The 17,948-nt window shown below is 60.7% G+C and overlaps 2 protein-coding genes across 16 annotated transcripts; one reads left to right on the top strand and one right to left on the bottom strand.

Moving 5' to 3' along the window:
- Positions 1 to 467: 467 nt before the first annotated feature.
- POLD2 (DNA polymerase delta 2, accessory subunit) lies at positions 468 to 7,834 on the top strand. 9 transcript variants are annotated; one of them, XM_057505289.1, is made up of 12 exons: positions 822 to 990; positions 1,079 to 1,238; positions 1,846 to 2,119; positions 4,669 to 4,790; positions 4,925 to 5,048; positions 5,289 to 5,403; positions 5,533 to 5,731; positions 5,972 to 6,052; positions 6,187 to 6,344; positions 6,562 to 6,689; positions 7,142 to 7,243; positions 7,577 to 7,834. In XM_057505289.1, exons 3-12 carry the CDS (start codon positions 1,900 to 1,902, stop codon positions 7,735 to 7,737), a joined length of 1,410 nt encoding a protein of 469 aa, XP_057361272.1. In that variant the 5' UTR covers positions 822 to 990; positions 1,079 to 1,238; positions 1,846 to 1,899; the 3' UTR covers positions 7,738 to 7,834. The 9 variants fall into 9 exon arrangements, with proteins under 9 accessions (XP_036766152.1, XP_036766133.1, XP_036766146.1 ...); XM_036910238.2 differs by lacking the exons at positions 822 to 990; positions 1,079 to 1,238 and adding an exon at positions 470 to 730; XM_036910251.2 differs by lacking the exons at positions 822 to 990; positions 1,079 to 1,238 and adding an exon at positions 678 to 812.
- A 133-nt stretch (positions 7,835 to 7,967) lies between these two features.
- On the bottom strand, positions 7,968 to 17,349 carry AEBP1 (AE binding protein 1). Of its 7 annotated transcripts, XM_036910229.2 has the most exons (21): positions 16,760 to 17,349; positions 14,888 to 15,259; positions 14,306 to 14,368; positions 14,124 to 14,195; positions 13,838 to 13,969; positions 13,683 to 13,760; positions 13,044 to 13,121; positions 12,784 to 12,867; positions 12,624 to 12,674; positions 12,051 to 12,160; positions 11,836 to 11,975; positions 11,461 to 11,545; positions 11,227 to 11,371; positions 11,046 to 11,131; positions 10,665 to 10,788; positions 10,168 to 10,364; positions 9,866 to 10,045; positions 9,333 to 9,684; positions 9,121 to 9,260; positions 8,943 to 9,042; positions 7,968 to 8,809 (listed from the first exon to the last, which is right to left on the bottom strand). In XM_036910229.2, exons 1-21 carry the CDS (start codon positions 16,983 to 16,985, stop codon positions 8,241 to 8,243), a joined length of 3,384 nt encoding a protein of 1,127 aa, XP_036766124.2. In that variant the 5' UTR covers positions 16,986 to 17,349; the 3' UTR covers positions 7,968 to 8,240. The 7 variants fall into 7 exon arrangements, with proteins under 7 accessions (XP_036766124.2, XP_036766126.2, XP_036766127.2 ...); XM_036910231.2 differs by lacking the exon at positions 12,624 to 12,674; XM_036910232.2 differs by lacking the exon at positions 14,306 to 14,368 and having other exon boundaries at positions 16,760 to 17,348.
- Between the last annotated feature and the right edge of the window lie 599 nt (positions 17,350 to 17,948).

Raw genomic sequence — 17,948 nt, 5'->3', positions numbered from 1 at the left:
GGAAGGACAACTGGGCCGAGAGCGCTGGGTCCAGGCTGTGTCCCAGAGCAGAGGGCTTACACAGAAAGCTTGCTTCCCTAGGCTTGACCCCACCCCAATCCTAACTCTAACCCTAACCCTAATCCTAATTCCACCCCTAACCTCAGCCCAACCCCGTCCTAAACCCACACTAATCCTACCCTAATCCCACCCCAACCCGGCCTCCGCCACCCTGGATCCCTGGCTCGGGCATTGCCCTTGGCGCTCCGGGGGAGTAATTGCTCCCCTCGGGCGGTGCTGTCTCCGGCGTCGGTCTCACCCCAGCTGTCAGTAGCGGCTTCCGCCGCAGAACAGGGTGTCCTACCCGGCCCTCGGTGGGCGGGAGTGGCTTCAACTACCCGGAAGGCACCGTGACCTCAGGACGCACCTCCAGGGTGACGAGACGCACACGCATGCGCAACAGTCCCACGGCGCCAGCCCCGCCCTGCGTTGCCTGGGAAACTGAGCCGCGGCTCACCGCACGCTTAGCATGCAGAGGCGGGGAGCAGGTGATGGTGGATTAGGAACTCGCGGATAGGCGGGAGGCTATGCGCTACGGCCCGTAGGTCCCGCGAGTAAAGACAGAGCGGGGAGCCAGTGATTGGCAGGAAGCGGCGCGAGGCGGTGGGCGGACCCCGCGGTGATGGACGGAGCGAGGCGCCAGGCGACGGGCCGGGAGAGACACGCGAGGATTGGCTGGATGCAGCGGTGGGTGAGTGGGCCGTACGGATTGGCGGGATGCGGCGCACGAGGATTGGCGGGATGCAGCAGTGGGCGGGGCGGCTCTTGGCCAGGTGAGCGAGGTCCCTGGCCTCTCGGGCTTCCCGGGTCCCGTGGGGGTGGCGGACTGTTGCAGTGGGTGTTAGCCTTCTTGGGCAGGCTGAGCAGGATCTTTGCTGTGCCCCACGCGCCGACCCCAGGGTGCGGCCCTGGGCACAGGCCCGGGCTGCGGGGCTGGGGACTGGGAATCAGGTTGGTGGCCGGGCTGGAAGCTGGCAGCCGGGGGCCAGACTGCAGCCCACTCTGTACGTTTGGGCCGAAAGTTCAGATCCCTTCCCAGCGCAGAGCTGACCGGGGAAACAGAGTAGAAGCTGCATAATTGCTGCACCGAAAAGGCGGTGGAAGGGGGAGCCAGGCTGCGTGCCTCGTCTTAGAACCATCGCACCAAACCGCTGCTCCCACTCCGCAGCGCATCCGTGGCCGCGGGGCGGCAGCTCCAGGTCGGCGGCGGGTTCCTGTGCTGCTCTGCGCTTGTGGGGAGCAGCCGGAGGTTCGGAGGGGCGGGCGCGGGCCTAGGAGGCCCAAGGGCAGCGGAGTAGGGTGAGGGCGAGATCTGCACGGAGTTCGGTGCAGGGACCCAGGTTTTATTCAGTGAGATGGGAGCCTTTGGAGAGTTTGAGCAGAGTGATTTATTTATGTCCTTATTTTAATTTAATAATGGGTTAAAATTTTATGGTTGGTTTATGTATTAATAAGACTGGCCTCATGCCCTAAGATGGGGCAGGCCGTGGGGGAGCTGGACGGGCACATGAGCAATTCCACTGGGGGCATGTATAATTTGAGATCCTGTAGTTGTCCATGGCGGGTGTGGAACAGGCAGTGGACCCAGAGACCAGCTTGAAGAGCCCCAAGTGGAGAAGGGTTTCCTTAGCTTTGCTTGTCTCCCTTTTGGACAGGGTTGCAGGGCCAGATGGTGTCCCGCACAGTGGATTTCCGGGTGCTGCTGTGGCCTGTCTGGTTGCCACAGCTCCCCACTCTGTGCCTTGGGAGACACCAGGATAGCCTGGGGATGGGCAGAGCTGCAGGAATGCATTTGTGTCCTCACAGTGGTCCCCTCCTGCTCCGCCTGGGCACAGCGATCTGGACACGTCGAACACAGCCATGTTTTCTGAGCAGGCTGCTCAGAGGGCACACACACTGCTATCCCCACCAGCAGTCACCAGTGCCACCTTTGCCCGCGTGCCTGTGGCAATGTACACCAACACCTCACAGCCTTTTCGTCTGGGGGAGCGCAGCTTTAGTCGGCAGTATGCCCACATTTATGCCACCCGCCTGGTCCAGATGAGGCCGTTTCTGGTGAGCCAGGCCCAGCGGCATTGGGGTAAGTGATATGCAGGGCAGTCCCTGTGCCCCTGCGCCCCCCTCCCCCCGGTTGTTCAGGAGTGTTGTACAGGGCTGGAACCTGTCTTTAAATTATCCCACTTCCCAGGTACGCTGGGAAATTAACCCTTATACCTGTTTCTTCAGGTAGTTAAGGGGTTAAAGTAAGGCATTTGTGCATTTAAAGTGAGGTTTGTTTGGGTGGAGGTAGAGCTTAGGTGTGGCAGTAACTGTGATTACATCATTGGCATGGGGAAATGCTTTTCCTTGTCTTCAGTGCAGATTATTCACCTGTTGGCCCATTGTGGCAGGCCAGGCTCCAGCACTGGAAGCTGAGGTCTGGGAAGATGCCCAGTGCACTCAAGGGGACCGGCTCTGTGCTCACGGATGTCAGTCTGTCCCTCCTCCTGGCCTCCTGTGTGCTGGGCATCAGTCTCCTGTCCTCAGGCTCATCTGTCTTTCCTAATCAAGCAGCCTGTGCAATGCAAACATCTTTCTTTTTTCCCATTTCCTTGGTGATCTGCCTTGCAGCTATGTTATGGGGATTGATGAACGGGGACCCCTACCTCATCTTCTACATGGTGCTGTGTCACCCATTCTTGCTGTTCAGAAGAGTGGCTTTCCAGGTAGCTTTCAGTTCACGTGCCATGTTTTTAAGCTGAAGTTTCTGCAGGTGAGGCCATGTCTTACTCATTTTTATTGTCCCTTGTACCAGGCTCAGTGGTCTCAGCCCAGGCTGCCTGTGGGAACCATTTGGAACGCTCTGGGAAGCCCTGACATTTAGGTCCATCCCACCCCACCCAATCCGCTGGACCGCTCCAGTTTTACTGTAGGCAGCCAGGAGAACACGGCCATTGTCTCCTGGCCAGGCCAGCCCTTCATTAGGGGCAAAACCCTTTCCTTCCCTGCAGGCAGTGTTGTGCCTTTCCTCTGCCATGTAACAGGTCTCTTCTGGCTCCTGATGGCTCTTCCTCTCTTTCCTTGAAGACATCATGGACACCAGCCCTCCTTGGGCTCAGTGTCACTGCACACTGCAGCGCCCACTCTGGCACCCGATTTCTCTTTCCCTTCCCCTTGTGTGCTCTTTCCTGTCTTTCCTTGAGGCCTAACTTCAATGTTGTGCACCTTGAGAGGTCATCTTGGCGTCCTGTGCCTTCTGCCTCTGCTCCCATTTGTTGGTGGCGCTTGTCACAGTGGCTGGCCCTTCGGGTGCCTGCATGGCCCTGGATGGGCAGTGCCCTGCTCTCAGCACAGGGACATGTGGCTCTTGTGCTTGGCACACACACTGGGTCCCAGCTATGCAGCTTTAGGTGTTAGTTTATTCCCCTGTGCTGCAGTTTCCTCAGCCATGTGGGGTGGTAGTGTCTGCTTGGGCACGTTGTCAGATGGATGAGTTCCGCACACAGTGCTTGGCAGCCATGTGGGGCTGGATGAGAGCTCAGTAGGCATCAGGCTTTGGGGTCTGTTTCTGTCGGTTCTAGCATTCCTGTCTGGTGTAGGCACCCTCCTTACCTTGTTCTGAGGTACTCCTCTCCACTCCCAGGGTGTGGGTCTGTGGAAGGTTCTTGGTTCTCCCAGAGTAGGAGGGGTCAATGCTAGAGATGGCTGGGCCAGGGAAGGGGCTGATCCTGCTTCCACATTTCCCCATCACCTTCCAACTGGTTTCTCCAGTCTTGGGGACTGTACTGACAAATCCACAGGACTTCTGGGCCTTGTACTTCTTCCTGCCCACCTGAGGGACCGCTGCACATGGCAGAGGGGTGCATCTCCCTTGCCTGTCTTCCTGCACATCCCCCATACCCCCATGTACACTCCAGGATCCAGGCAGTCTGGGTAAACAGATCCCCAGGCAGCAGAATGGGGTGGATAGGAATGTGAAATTTGGGGTACATTTGTTTTCAGGGGCTGAGGCATTTGTTAGGTGAGTGGAAAAATTCAAACTCTTAAAGGAAACTAGTAAGTTGTAATATTAAAATACTTATTTACTGTAAATACTAAAAACTAAGTTTTAATTTTAAAATTATTAGAGTACAATAAAATTAAATATTAATAACCGAAAGGGCAGGACTTTGTTTAGACTTGGCATGCCTCCTTCTAAGAACCAGTATTAGAATTTTAGGTGTAAGTGAGGTTAACAGACAACAAAGCCATGAACTGAGTGGCTGAAAACCACAAAAATTTATCCTGTCCCAGTTCTGGAGACCAGAGTCTGAAGTCCTTCACTCCAAGGCCCTCCCTCCCCGATTCCAGAGGCTCTAGGGGAAGAATCCTTCCTGCTCTTCTGGTGGCTGCCCAGCATTCCTGGGCTTGCAGCTGCATCCCTGCATCTCTGCCTGGCTTTCCTCGCCATCTCTATCTCTTTTATGAGGACACAGCATCCAGGGTGCAGCCACATCCAGGGTCCCTCTGTCCTCCTGGGGTCTCAAGGGCCCTGCTGACTAAGGGGTCCTTGTGCTGGATGTTTTCTCACTCCTGGAGAGGCCTGGGCTGCAATGCTGTGAGGCTGCCCCAGGGCCACCTAGTTCTGAGCTCCTGCCTCTTGTGCCCCAGGCAGTGGAGTCCAAATAAGGCAGCTGTGTGAGCTGCAGCCAGGGGAGAAGTGCTGTGTGGTGGGGACCCTCTTCAAGGCCATGCCACTCCAACCCTCCATCCTGCGGGAGGTCAGCGAGGAGGTGAGGCCTCCCCAGAACTCTCCCCAGGGGCTCCCATGGGCCTGCCTGCCTTGAGCCCAGGGATGGGGGCTGTGGTACCATCTCACAATGGCAGCACAGGAGTCCCAGAATGACTTCCCATCTCCGAATTTCAGCACAACCTGCTTCCCCAGCCCCCTCGAAGCAAATACATCCACCCCGACGATGAGCTGGTCTTGGAGGATGAATTGCAGCGCATCAAACTGGAAGGCACCATTGATGTGTCACAGCTGGTCACAGGTGGGGGTGGCCTGTGCATCTAGGTCTGTTCCTGGGGCGATGGGCTGGGGTTCAGGAGCGGGTGACCCAGGAGGGTCCAGTTCTTCTTGCCTCCCTGCAAAGGCAGTGATCCCAGAAGCAGACTCTGGTCCCAAGTCCTGAGAGAGTTTGCAGCACAATGGAGGAGCCGGCTGGTTTTGCTATCTGGATGACTGGAAGGAGGTGGCCTGGGCCCCAGGACCTGATGTTGCTGTTCTGCAGGGACGGTCCTGGCTGTGCTCGGCTCAGTGCGGGAGGATGGGAAGTTCCAGGTGGAGGACCACTGCTTCGCTGGGCTTGCCCTTCAGCAGCCCACACCTGCCCTGGACACAGACAGGTGAGGAGTGGGTGCCCGGGCTGTTGGGCTCCGTCTCTCTGGCTCACCCATGACTATGGTAGGGCTCTGCACACCTATGGCAGGCACCTGCCTTCTGGGCACCCAGGGGGACCCCAATTTCTTCTTCAGGTTCGTACTGCTGGTGTCTGGCCTGGGCCTGGGCAGCGGCGGGGGTGAGAGCCTGCTGGGCACCCAGCTGCTGGTGGACATGATGACAGGGCAGCTTGGGGATGAAGGGGAGCAGTGCAGTGCCGCCCACATCTCCCGGGTCATCCTTGCTGGAAACCTTCTCAGCCACAGCACCCAGGGCAGAGACTCCATTAACAAGGTACAGCCTGCAGCCAGCTGCTCATGGACAGCTGGACACAGGTGGATGGTCTGGAGGCAGCAGCCTGCAGTGCCCCGGGACAGCCTGTGGGTGGGGCCCAGCATCTGCTCAGGCCCTGCTTTCTGAAGCAGTGGGGGCCTGTGCTTTGCTCTGCTCTCAGCCTCCCAGGCAGAGGCTCTGGACATCCTTTTGAACTGAGCCTGTCTTGGGGTCTGACAGCCTACGGGCTTTTACTCCTAGGCCAAGTACCTAACCAAGAAAACCCAGGCAGCCAGTGTGGAGGCCGTCAAGATGCTGGACGAGATCCTCCTGCAGCTGAGCGTGAGTGAGGGGTGCTGGCCAGTGGCTGTCACGGGAGTCTTTGGGGTGGGTGGGCCAGGGGAGGGGTGTGGATTCTGGCAGGCCTTCTGGTGGCAGTGCTGGGCCCAGTGAACTCCCATGCCTCTGCCCTCTAGGCCTCAGTGCCCGTGGATGTGATGCCAGGCGAATTTGACCCGACCAATTACACACTCCCCCAGCAGCCACTGCACCCTTGCATGTTCCCACTGGCCACTGCCTACTCCACGCTGCAGCTGGTTACCAACCCCTACCAGGCCACCATCGATGGAGTCAGGTAGCCAGCGCGGCCACACTTCACTAACCTTTTGCCCCAGTGGCATCAGGAGGGGAGGGTTGGGTCCAGGGCTTTGGAGGACCCCCTGGAATCAGGCTGTTTCTCACAGTGACTTGGGACACCATCCCACTGAGGGCCCAGTGAACTCTGGGTCAGCCACTGGGAGGAGGGGGATGGCGGCCCCCAGGATGGGGGTCAGTCAAGCCTTGCCTTGCAGATTCCTGGGCACGTCAGGACAGAACGTGAGGGACATTTTCCGGTACAGCAGCATGGAGGATCACGTGGAGATCCTGGAGTGGACCCTGCGAGTCCGCCACCTCAGCCCCACAGCCCCCGACACTCTAGGTAACGGTGCTGGGCCGCTGGGACCCCTGACCTCACAGCATTGGCAGCATGGATTTGCCCTCATCTGCCTGCTGTGACCTGTCTGAGGAAAAGCCCAGGAGCCTGACACTTTCCTGGATGCTCTGTGGAATCTACCTCTGATGATGGCCATGGCCTGCTTTAGGGGTGATGGCCAAGTTGGTCAGCGTGTGGCACCCTGCCCCATGCGCACCCAGTCAGGCAAGAGCAGTGGGGCATGTGGGCCTGCCCTGGGGCTGCTCAGCAGTGTCAGGTGGCTTTGTCGTGACTCTGGTGAGGCTGCCACTGGCTAAAAGAATGAAGTACAAAAAAAACCCCAAAAAAAACAAAGCATGTGGGCAGGGGTGGTGCCCACATCCATCTGTCATCCGCTGCCATGTGTCTGTGGGCTGGGGTGAGAAGCCCTGTGCTCAGCTGCCGGCCTGCCTCTCCAGGTTGTTACCCATTCTACAAAATCGACCCGTTCATCCTCCTGGAATGCCCTCACGTCTACTTCTGTGGTAACACCCCCAGCTTTGGCTCCAGAATCTTCCAAGGTAAATCCCACTGGGGAGCTACAGATCTGGGCTGTCACAAGGGACTCGCACTCCAGTGGGGATGAGGAGCACAGAGAAGAAAACCCACATGGGAGCCCCCAGGCCCACCCCATTGGGTGGGCATCTGGGTGCTACCTGGGGGCCTGCTGACCACATGCTGGAGCAGGGGCTGAGCTGCCCCTCCAGTAGTGGTGTCAGAGCTCATCTCTGATCAGTGTATCTGTGGCCAGCACTCCCCCAGTGGTGATGGGGACCCTGTTTACTTCTGGGGACTTCCCTTTGAGGTGGGGTTCATCCAGAGCCTGAGCTGGGCTCCTGCTGGCTTCCTCCCAGGCCCTGAGGGCCAAAGGGTGCTCTTGGTGGCTGTCCCAGACTTCAGTACCACACAGACCGCCTGCCTTGTGAACCTACGCAGCCTGGCCTGCCAGCCCATCAGCTTCTCGGGCTTTGGGGCAGAGGAGGAGGACTTGGAGGGCTTCAGTCTGGGCCCCTGACTCGCAAGGCTGCCTTGTCCAGAGGTCCAGCCGTTCATCCCCTGCAATGGCACCCTTGCAGCATTAGCTTTATAATAAAAACCTGACTAGCCACTGGTGTTAGTTCCACTGGTGTTAGTTAGGGCAGACGTGGTGCTGGGCCAGAGGGCCACTGTAGAGGCACCCACGTGATGGAAGTCTCCCACCTCTCTGCCCTCCACTGACCAGAACAGTGAGTGACCAGCAACACGTCTGCCATGAGCTTGGTTTATTGGTGTCGCCTGGGCAGGTGGCTGAAGACCCTGGGTTTGCTCAGCCTGCCCCGACCCTGCACTGTGGTGGCCCCTCTTCTCTGAGGCTGGCAGGCAGGGCAGGAGCCTGGTGCAGACCCTGGCCTTTAAGTCTTGGTCTCGTCACATCCCCTCCTGGCCTGGTCCACACCAGGGGCCTCCCCTGCCCTGATGGCCCCAGGCCAGCTGTGGTGACATGACACTGGCATGGGTGTGGGCGTGGGCAGACCTGCCTCAAAATTCCCCGAAATTCACTGTGTAAGTCTCGGCTGTGGTGAAGAACAATTCCGGGCCCAGGACCACCTTCTCCTCCTTGGGTGCAGGCTCCGTTGCAAACTCCGTCACCACCTCTGTGTAGGTCTCGGTCTCTGCCTCCTCCCAGGCAGCTGTGGGGGCTGCCGTAGAGTGCCAGGGCCCAACGCTGGGGGTGGGGCCAGGGGCCAGGGAGTGGGTCGGGGAGAGGGTCAGGGTCAGGGGCACTGGGCCCGCGGTGGCATTGAGGCGCCGGAGCCGCATCTGCTCGCGCATTCGCAGCCGGTACTGCAGGCGGCGGCGCTGTATGCGGCGCTGCTCGGGGGTCATGGGGCGTGAGGGGTCAATGCGCAGTATGGGCCGGTTCCCGTTCATGGCCATGATCTCCCGGATGCGCTTCCAGTTGGAGCGAGCCAGAATGAAATTGCACTGGGTGGCCCCGATGTCATAATCCACGTTGCAGGTCTTGGCACTGGGAGTGTAGCCCTCTGCGTGGGCCGTCACGCGGTACTCACCCGGGTTCAAGATGCGCCAGTAATCACCACCTCCTGCTGCAGAGGGAAGACAGGTTTGCTTCCCAGGTGCCTCTGCCCAGGCCCTCCCTCTGCCTGGGGCAGGCCACCTTCAGGGGCTACAGACTAGGTGCCCACCTTGGAAGGTAGTGCAGGTGTGCACACAAAGTACCTGTTTTTACGCCATGGCTGATGCCGCCCACAGAGATGGTGGCGTTGGCAATAGGGATGCCTTGCTCATCAGTCACCACGCCCTTGATGCCACGGTGAACCTGCAGGGAGGAGGTGGGTGGGTGGCCACAGCAACGATGGAGGCCTGGGCTCCCTACCTCCCGGGCCCTGCCCCCCACCTGCTCCATGAAGGTGAGCAGCGCCTCCTTGTTGTTTTCCCACTCCCGGGGCAGCTCGCTCTCATGGGGGAACTTGTCACAGCCCAGGTAGATGGAGAGCTCCAGGCAGTTGGTGTGCAGGTAACTGAAGTCGTTCATAGCTGAGCAGGGTAGACAGCCTGTCACTCCTGCCCTGCACCAAACACCCCACCCCAGCCCCCAGGCTGACTCACTCCCAGTTCGGGGCTTCCACTTGGCCCCATTGATGATGCCCATGCCGTTCGTGTAGTCCTGTGCTTGGCAGCCTCCCCGGTAGGGCTCAGTCATGGTGAGGTGGGCAGAGGCAAAGGAGATGGCCAGCCAGCGGAAGATGGCGTGGTCTGGGGTCTCCTGGGCTTCGGACACCTCATCCTCATCTTCTCCACGGGCAGCTGCCATGGCTGCAGCCAGCAGCTGCTCCTGGCTGGGCGTGCGGGCCATGTCGTAGGGGTAGGACACAAGCCTCTCGCCACCATTCAGGTTCGCCCCAAGCACGAAGGGGTGCTTCTCCATCCAAGTGATGATGGCCCGGACCTCTGTGGACACCTGGGGGCAGCCTCCATCACCCTCCATGCAGATCCCATTCTGGTTCGCCCTCTGTGCAGACCCCATACTGGGACCCACATCCCCTCTGTCCCCCTCAGCCTTGGTCACCTACTGGCCCACCCCAAGTCTCCCCCAGTGACTCAGGCTGTGCCAGACCCTGCTGGCCAGTCTGCTGCCTCACCGTGGCATCTGGGGAGAGGTAGCGTTCAGGGATGGGCAGGTTATTGTTGGGGACCCGGTAGGGGACCCACTTCCTCTCCTCAGCTCCCCAGAGCACAGAGTTGAGATCTGGGAAGTCTTCGTAGATGTCAAAGCCCTCCTCGGTCCACAGCCCCAGCGCCCAGTTCCCAAACTCAGAGCCCTGGGGAGCCAGCAGGACCAGAGTCAGTGGCCTGCCCCAGCCCTGCCCCAGTTCCCGTGCAATATGACACTGGCCCCACCCCAGTAGCACCCCAACCCTCTGAGCCCCGATTCCCCACCCACCATCAGCGATGCCACCTCATAGCCATCGGGGTTGAGCGAGGGCACCAGGTGGATGCGCGTGTCATGCACCAAGCTGCGCACACGGGGGTTCCCGTCACGGTACTCGCGGCACAGGTACTGCATGAGCTGTAGCAGCAGCTCCCGGCCCAGCACCTCGTTGCCGTGGATCCCGGCCGTGTAGCGGAATTCGGGCTCTCCTGCAAGGGCAGGAGCCTCAGCATCTACCCTGTCTCCCAAGGCCCTCTTGAGGATGACTCATTCATACATGAAAAAAGAGGGCTCTAAGGAAGGACTCAAAGTGGCTCACTTCCAGGGGCTGAAGGCAGCCGACACTTGTAGGGCCCAGCAAAACAGCCTGGGACACCTAGAGAGACTCCCAGGACAGGAAGAGGTAGTGAGCTTGGAACACCAAAGGCGCAGGCCCAGCCACAATGCCAGGGCCTTGCCTCTAATCTGTAGGTGGGAGGGCTGGGCCCCAAGAGCCATGGGGGCCTCACCCAGTTCGTGATCCCCGGGGTTGTCTGAGATCTCCATGGCGTAGATCTTGAGCCCACGAGAGCTCTTTCCCAGGCTGTATGTGCGGGTGATGGTGGGGCACTCCGCGTTCACCACCTTCATCAGCTGAGTGGGCAGAGCACCTCAAGTTATGCGGCCTGCCTGCACCCAGCCCATGGAGGCAGCCCTCTCTTGGAGATGGCTTCTCCATGGGGAAGGCCTCTGGGAGGAGAGGCCCCTACTAGGGACCAGCCATCTGGGGTGCTGGTGCTTCAGGGAGAGGCCTTGGGGCCCCCTCCCCATGGTGAGGGCCTGTGTCCAGGTGGGGCAGAGGTCCCAGAACCCAGGGACAGGCCCCTGGACAGGGCCCTGCAGTGCCGCACCTGGCGCATGTCCTTGTGGCTGTGGTGCCGGAAGTCCAGGTCGTCTGTGGTCACTACCTCATTCTGTGCATAATAGCTATGGACTGCTGCAGAGGGCGGCAGGCAGGGCCTGAGCAGGCCCCCTGCCTGCCCGCTTTCCCAGGAACCCTCCGCCCTCCAAGTCCCTGAGCCCTGCACTCACGGGACACTGGGCATCCCAGCACCTCCAGACGCATGCACAGGCTGCCATTCCAGGTGAGGGGGTAGATGCGGATGAAGCGGGACACCACTGGCTCCGGGAGCTCACTCAGCACAGGTGTGTCCTTGTCCACGTTCCCATGGAAGGTCTGAGGAGAGGCAGGCCTCAAAGCAGCCCCCTAGCTGAGAGGCCACCCTCCCAGGTACCAGGGGGTGGGCAGAGGTCCTGAGGACCTACCATCTCCTCGTAGCCGTTGGTATACATCACCCACGTCTGGCTGTCATTGCTGAAGCCCACGAAGAAGGAGGTCACAAAGTCGTCACTGGGAAGCAGATGGGGGTCAGGACAGGCTGCCCTCCACACCAGTCCCAGGCACTCAGGCAGCCCCAGCCCTCTCTTCTGGGCTAGCATGGGTGTGTGGTGCTCACTGGGGGTCAGGGTAGCTCCCATACCCACTGTATGGGTATGGATAAGTGATCGCTCATTTGGGCACAGGGAGCTGACTGGCCATGACCGTCAAGCAGGGGCAGGGCCTTGAGCAGTGTCTCAAGTGGGACCCAGCCATGCCTGGAGCCGCCACCCACCAAGTGCCTGTGAGCCTGGCTGACGTACTGAATGCTGGAGTCACGCCCCTGGGTGATGACGCCTGTGAACCTGGTGGTCCTTCTGGTGTCCACCTCAATCCACTGGGTCTGAGGGTCATCCTCGGCACACCATGCCCCATCATAGTAGTCATCCTCAGTGGCTCCAGCCTGTCCGGGTGGTGGGAGCTGAGTGGGGGGACAGGCCCCTGGGCAGCTGGGAGACGGAGCCATGCTGACACCCACCTGCATGTTGAGCCGGCCACGCTGAGCCCCCAGACCATGGCGCAGCATGGAGGATGCCCGGATCTGGTTGTCCTCGATGCGGTGTGACTCCATCCCGATGGGGGGGCACTCTGGGGATGTGCATCCAAGGCTGGGTGCCTGCTAGCTCCATCCCTCCCCCCACCAAACCCAGCACTGAGGAGCCCAGAGTCCCTGCCCATCCTGGGCACCAGTCATGGCAGCTCTGCCCCATGTGGGGTCAGGCTGATGATGCCTGGCTTCCCAGAGCCACTTGAAATCAGGGAGAGTGAGTCATAAGCGTCACCCATATCCTACACTGGGGCCATCCACACACCTGCCATGTGCCACAAGCTCTGGACCCCGAGAATTTAAGAGCTGGAAAGGGTTCTGAAAGTCTGAGGCACTGTCAGAAATCTGGGTTTGGGACCCACATATGGCCTGGGTCAGGCTGCTTTCCCCAACATCCTACCCTGCTGCTGCCCAGCTCCCCAGCCCCCAAGTACCAACCCTAGCCCTCTGCTACCCCAGTCCTCCACTCACCCCCATCCTCGTGCCCCAGGGCCCCTCACTCACTGACACTTGCTGTTGGCACCCACTCCTCCAACTCCTCACCCTTCTGTGGTCCTGGGGGAAACAGTTGGGAGGTGGTGCATAGGGTCCCAGAGCCTTGGGGTGGAGGGCAGTGTTCCCCACAGGGACCCAGATCTTGTGGTTCTGGCTCCCAGCCCCCTACCTTTATGGTCCTTGCCCTTCTCCACTGTCCATTTGTCATCCGGTTCCTCTTTCTTGGGGCTGCTGCCCTCCTTTCTGGGTTTCTCTGAAGGGTGGAAGGTGGGAGGGGCCTGTAACCTTAGGTCTGGGCTTCAGGGGACATGTGGGGAAAGGGTCAAGCATGCACTGGGGGCACATGGGTGGGGGTCAGGCTTGGACTGGGGACAGGTGTGGGTGCAGGTCAGGCTGAGCTTGGGGGTGCGAACAACTTGGTCCACTCACTCAGCCCCTCCTTTTCCTCATCTGTCTCCAAGTCAGAGTCAGGCTTCTGGGGCCTGGGAAGCTGGAAGTAATAGTCCACTTCGGGGAGGGAGAGCCACATGAGGCGTACCAGATGCTGCCTCAGGGCCCCACCACGTGAGCCAGAGGCCCTTGGTTCACGTGACCCCAGAGTGCAACTGGGCAGGAGGGAGGGCCAGCCCAGGCGGTGGCATGGGGGTAGGCTAAGGGGAGGGAGGTGGAGCCTGCTAGAGGGGCCCTGGGTACAGGGGGGTCAGCATGACCCTGGAGAGGGCATGACCTGCCGAGGGTGGGACAAGGCTGGGCAGAGAGTAGGCATGTAGGGGACAGGTCTTGAGTGACCAGGAAGGGGGTCTTAAGGGTGGAGATGGAGTCAAGGGCCAGATGGATTGATGCGGCAAAGAACTGCTGAGGTGATTGCCCAGTGTGTGCAGGGAAGGAAGGCCTGGAAGGGGTGGGGCTCCTCTAAGGAAGGGGCAGGCAGGACCTACAAGGGACTTGGGGGTAGGAACAGAGCACAGGCCAGCGAAGCCAGGTGGTTCCGGGCAGCAGGGACCTGGGCACACTGCCACTAGGCTGGAGTTCCAAGGTAGCGAGAGCCTGGGATGGGAGGGCACTCACTGTCATCGTAGTTGGGGATCACATAGCCATCCCCATAGTCGGGGTGTGGTGGGAGTGACAGTGGCTTCAGAGGTGGCTCTGTCGAGGTAGGAGGCAGGGGTGGGCCCAGAGGCTCCCTCACACAGCACTTCCTCTCCCATTTGCCCGTGTCCTACCGATCCCCTCCTCGGGGGCCTCAGCCCTGCGCTGGGGAGGCTGGCTCTCCTCCTCAGGGTGCCCAGGTTCTGGCTTCTGGGGCTTCCTCCGTGGGAGTGGCCTGGGCTGCTTCTGGCGCCGGATGTACTCAACTGAGGGGGGAGTATGGGCTCTGAGCTAGGCAAGGCCCCTCCTCAGAGAGTGGTGGGGCTGGGAGGGGCCTCTGAGTGGATCATCAGAGGGCTCTGGCTGGGGGTCAGGGTTCTGATGGGGCCAGGTGGTCCCTGCCAGCAGGATCCTACTCACAGTCCTCGTAATCCTCCCTCTCTATCTGGTCATTGTAGTCCAGCGTGGGCTGCTCGGTCACCTCCTCTGGCTCTGGGGGGAAATGCTCATGCCTCCTTGTTGAAAACACCCCTGGCACCCCCACCCTGGAGACCCAAGTCTAGGTGCTTGGCCTCCAAGGCCAGGTGGACATGCCCGCTCACCAGGCTGGTGATCCCCATCAGTCTCTCCTCCTGGACCCTGCCAGGGATGTGGGAGGGCCCCACCTGCAATGCAAACCCCAAAGGCCTGCTCTGACCACCCACACTGCACCAAGACCTGGACCCTGCTGACACCCCAAGGCCCAGCTCACTCCTGGAGGCCTGGGCCACTCTGGCTTCACTCTGCTGGCATCCCCAGAGCCAGAGAGCTTGAGGGCTTTCTTGGGAGCCCAGGCCCTACTATCTGGGAACCTCTGAAGCAAAGCCGCCCCAGCAGGGGGGCACCCTGCAAGCTCAGAACCCAGCAACATGCCAGAGGGTGGCTCTGGGTGGGACCCTGGGGACAGGTCCCAGGACAGGGAGAGCACATCACTGGACAGGGCTGCTGAGGCTCCCCTGCCCAGGGAGGCAGCAGCACTAAAGGAGCTCCGACTAAATCGCCACGGTTATGACAGTCCCCAGAGCCCGCCCTGTCTGGGCAACCCTGATGATCTGCAGGAACAGGGCCCCAGGGACTTGCACCACCTCCCTCCCCACAGCCCAGCAGGCCAGAGACCCACCAGCACAGGAGATTCCAGCACATACCTCCCTCCTGTGGTAACTCCTCAGGGCTGGAGCTAGCGGGTAGGGGCAGTGGCCACCACGGGATTTCCGAGGGGGTCAGAGTGGGAGGCCTCTTGCCAGCCAGGGGCCTCTTGGTGGCCTTGGGTGGCTTCTCCCTGGGCTTTTTGGTGGCCTTGGGTGGCTTCTCCTTGAGCTTCTTGGGTGGTCTCGGAGACCCTTCCAGGGGCTTCTTGGTGGCCTTAGGTGGCTTCTCCTTGGGCCTCTTGGTGGCCTTGGGTAGCTTCTCCTTGGGCTTCTTGGGTGGCCTGGGGGACCCTTCCAGGGGTTTCTTGGTGGTCTTGGGGCCTTTATCCTTCCCTTTCTTTCCTCTGTCTTTGGCCTTTTCTAAAGGCGCTGTCCAAGATGCAGACTTAAGTCAAATCAATGGAAAGCCCCCTCTCACATGTGGTCTGTGTCCCACAAGCTGGGCACGCTCTTGTTCATTCCATTTTCTGGGTTGGGAAACTGAGAGGTTAAGTCACTTGCCCTTGTGGTAGAGCTGAGATTGGAACCCAGGCTTTCTGTCTGCAAGTCTGTGCCATCACTAGATCTTGGCTTGGGTAGCTCAGCTCCCAGGAAGTGGGCCCTCATCCCCCCACCTGCCAAATTTTTGACCTATGATAGGCCCTCCTCACTTGTCCACTCAGCCGGTCAGGGAGTGCTATGCTGTGCTGGGCACAGAACAGGCAGAGGCAACTAAGCCCACCAGGCCTGGGGAAGCGTCTGGCCTAAGAAGGAGGAGGTCCCAGCCCTGCCAACTGCCACACAGAGTGAAGGGCAGGGCCAGGGCTGCCCCAAAGTGCCCCGCAGGGCCAAGAAGAGCCTCAGGGAGAAGGGACACGCATGTTCCTGTGCAGAAGTGAGGGGTCTGGGGTAGGCTGGAAGCCATAACCAGTTGGTGTCCTAGGGCCACAGAAAGGACACAGGGGCAGGAGGTGCTGGCTGCCACTCCAGGACCCTGAGCAAATGCTGTTGAGAATTTAATGGGGGCTGGGGGCCACAGGCCAAAACACAGGGAAATGTACAAAATGCAGACAGCAAGGAGAAACTGCTGCTACCCAGCACACAAGAGGTCGGACACCAAGGGAAACTGCAGTGGGACAAGGAGGGGGGTCCCAGCTCCCACCCTCAGCGGCTGGGAGGGGCAGTCAGGAAGAAGCTAAAGGGGCATACGGGAGACAGGATTCTGACCAGGAACGGTGGATGATACCTTGTAGTCTCCTGGGAGAAAGATCAACCAGACCCATGTCCCACTCCAGAAGGTCCCAATAAACAGCTGAGATTTACTGACAAGGGATTATGTAAGAGGCCCTGGGCTGAATGTTTTGGTGACACATCACCCCGTTTAATTCCCTGGACTGCCCATTGCCCACTGCTCCTGGAAGGCTTGTGGGGAGGGGATCTTCTGCAGGCCCCTTGCCTGCCTCTGGGCTCCTGGGGTAGGAGGAGGCCAGGCAGGAGAGCGTTGGCGACCCTTCCGAGGGAAGGCCTGAGGCTGGGGCTCTGGCAGTGGCGTGGACATAGCCAGTGTGTGCACACAGGGCGAGTGGCCCCACCAGGACAGCAGCTGTGACCTGGGGATGGGGCAGCAAAGTCCCTCTGAGGGGCTGGGGGTGAAGGACAGGGTATCCTAAGTCCCTGGGTCGCGAATCCACTGGATGCGTCTCCTTGCCCAAAAGGCTGCAAGCCAGCACTGACCCCTGACCTGGCAGGGTCCCGTCGGACCTCTAGCTCTTGAGCCTCAGCGCGCTGGCTCGCTGGGCAGACCGGAACGCGGCCAAGCTCCGCGGGCCCCCACTCACCCAAGGTGCGGGCGCCCGAGGCCCCATCAGCCCAACACCCTACTTGGCTTACCCTCTCTGGCCACCCCCGTCTGAGCCTTGCGGACGCGCAGGGTGGGCTCGGGGTGCGGCGGAGCCTCCACGTCGTCCTCCCGGAACTCGGGCTCCAGCTCCGACAGGAAGCCCTCCAGGAACTCCTCTATCTCGTCGTCGGTCAGCACCGTCTGCGGGCGCCCCCCGGGGCACAGCGCCAGCAGCACCAGGAGGCAGCCGAGCAGGGGCGCCCCGCGCACGGCCATGGCCGTGGCGCGCCCGGGATGCAGGGGCGCGGGGGCTCGCGTTCTGTGGGGGGTTCCGGGAAGGGGTGGGCGGGGGAGGGGGCCCGGGATCGGTGGGGCTCAGCGGCGGTCGGGGGATTCTGAGGCACTGGCGGCGGCTGGGAGCTCCGGCTCCTCGTGGCGCACTCCAGCGCGGACCGTCCTCTCCAAAGCGCCAGTGGAGTTCGGGGCGGGGGCGCCGGGGCTTCCGGAGCCGACTCCCTCACCTCGGGGAAGGAGGAGGAGGAGCCGGGCGTGGACGGAGGGGCTGCGGGGAGGGCCGAGCAGTCCGGGAGCCCACGCTGAGCACTTCCCTAAGCGGGAACTGCAGCTGGGGTACCGGGCTGGAGGCCTGCGCCTAGGAAGGAGGGTCTGGGAGGAGGGAGAGTCGGAGGGGTGGGAGGTCCTTAGGGCGAGGGGGCCGTCGCCCCTCCCCCGCTGTCCGTGGCGCCTCCCCCGAGCCCGCGGGTTGGGACTGGGAAGGCTGGTAGCACAGCACAGCTGCCTCCAGGACCCTCCCCATCGCGGGGCCATAGAAGGGCTGCAAGGGGCCTGGCCAACCCATACATCCCTGTTTGGGGCCTTGGCAGGCACCTCTGTGAACACTCCCTGGCCTTCATTCTGACCTCCAGCTAACTGCCAATGTCCACAGCAGACGGGCCTTGTGCTGATTCTGGAAGAGACAGCACTTTGAGAACTCACTCTGGGGGTGTTGGGGAGGTGCCCAACTGCCCTCAGCACAGGGCATGTGCTCTGCTGGGGTAGGAGCTCCAGGGAAGGTCACCCTCCCTTCCCAGGTCCTCCATACAAGGCCAAAGTTTGGAGGGATAGAGATGAAGCAGGGAGGGAAGAAATTCCTTTCAAACGTTATTAGCGTGTGTACAGTTCATAGGAACTGGTGCCTGTCAGGGGTGTCGAGGAACTCAGCACTCACACAGAGATTCC

Source organism: Manis pentadactyla, chromosome 7, assembly GCF_030020395.1.
Source record: "Manis pentadactyla isolate mManPen7 chromosome 7, mManPen7.hap1, whole genome shotgun sequence".
Taxonomy (NCBI): Eukaryota; Metazoa; Chordata; class Mammalia; order Pholidota; family Manidae; genus Manis; species Manis pentadactyla.
This window is presented reverse-complemented; position numbering and strand designations above follow the sequence as displayed.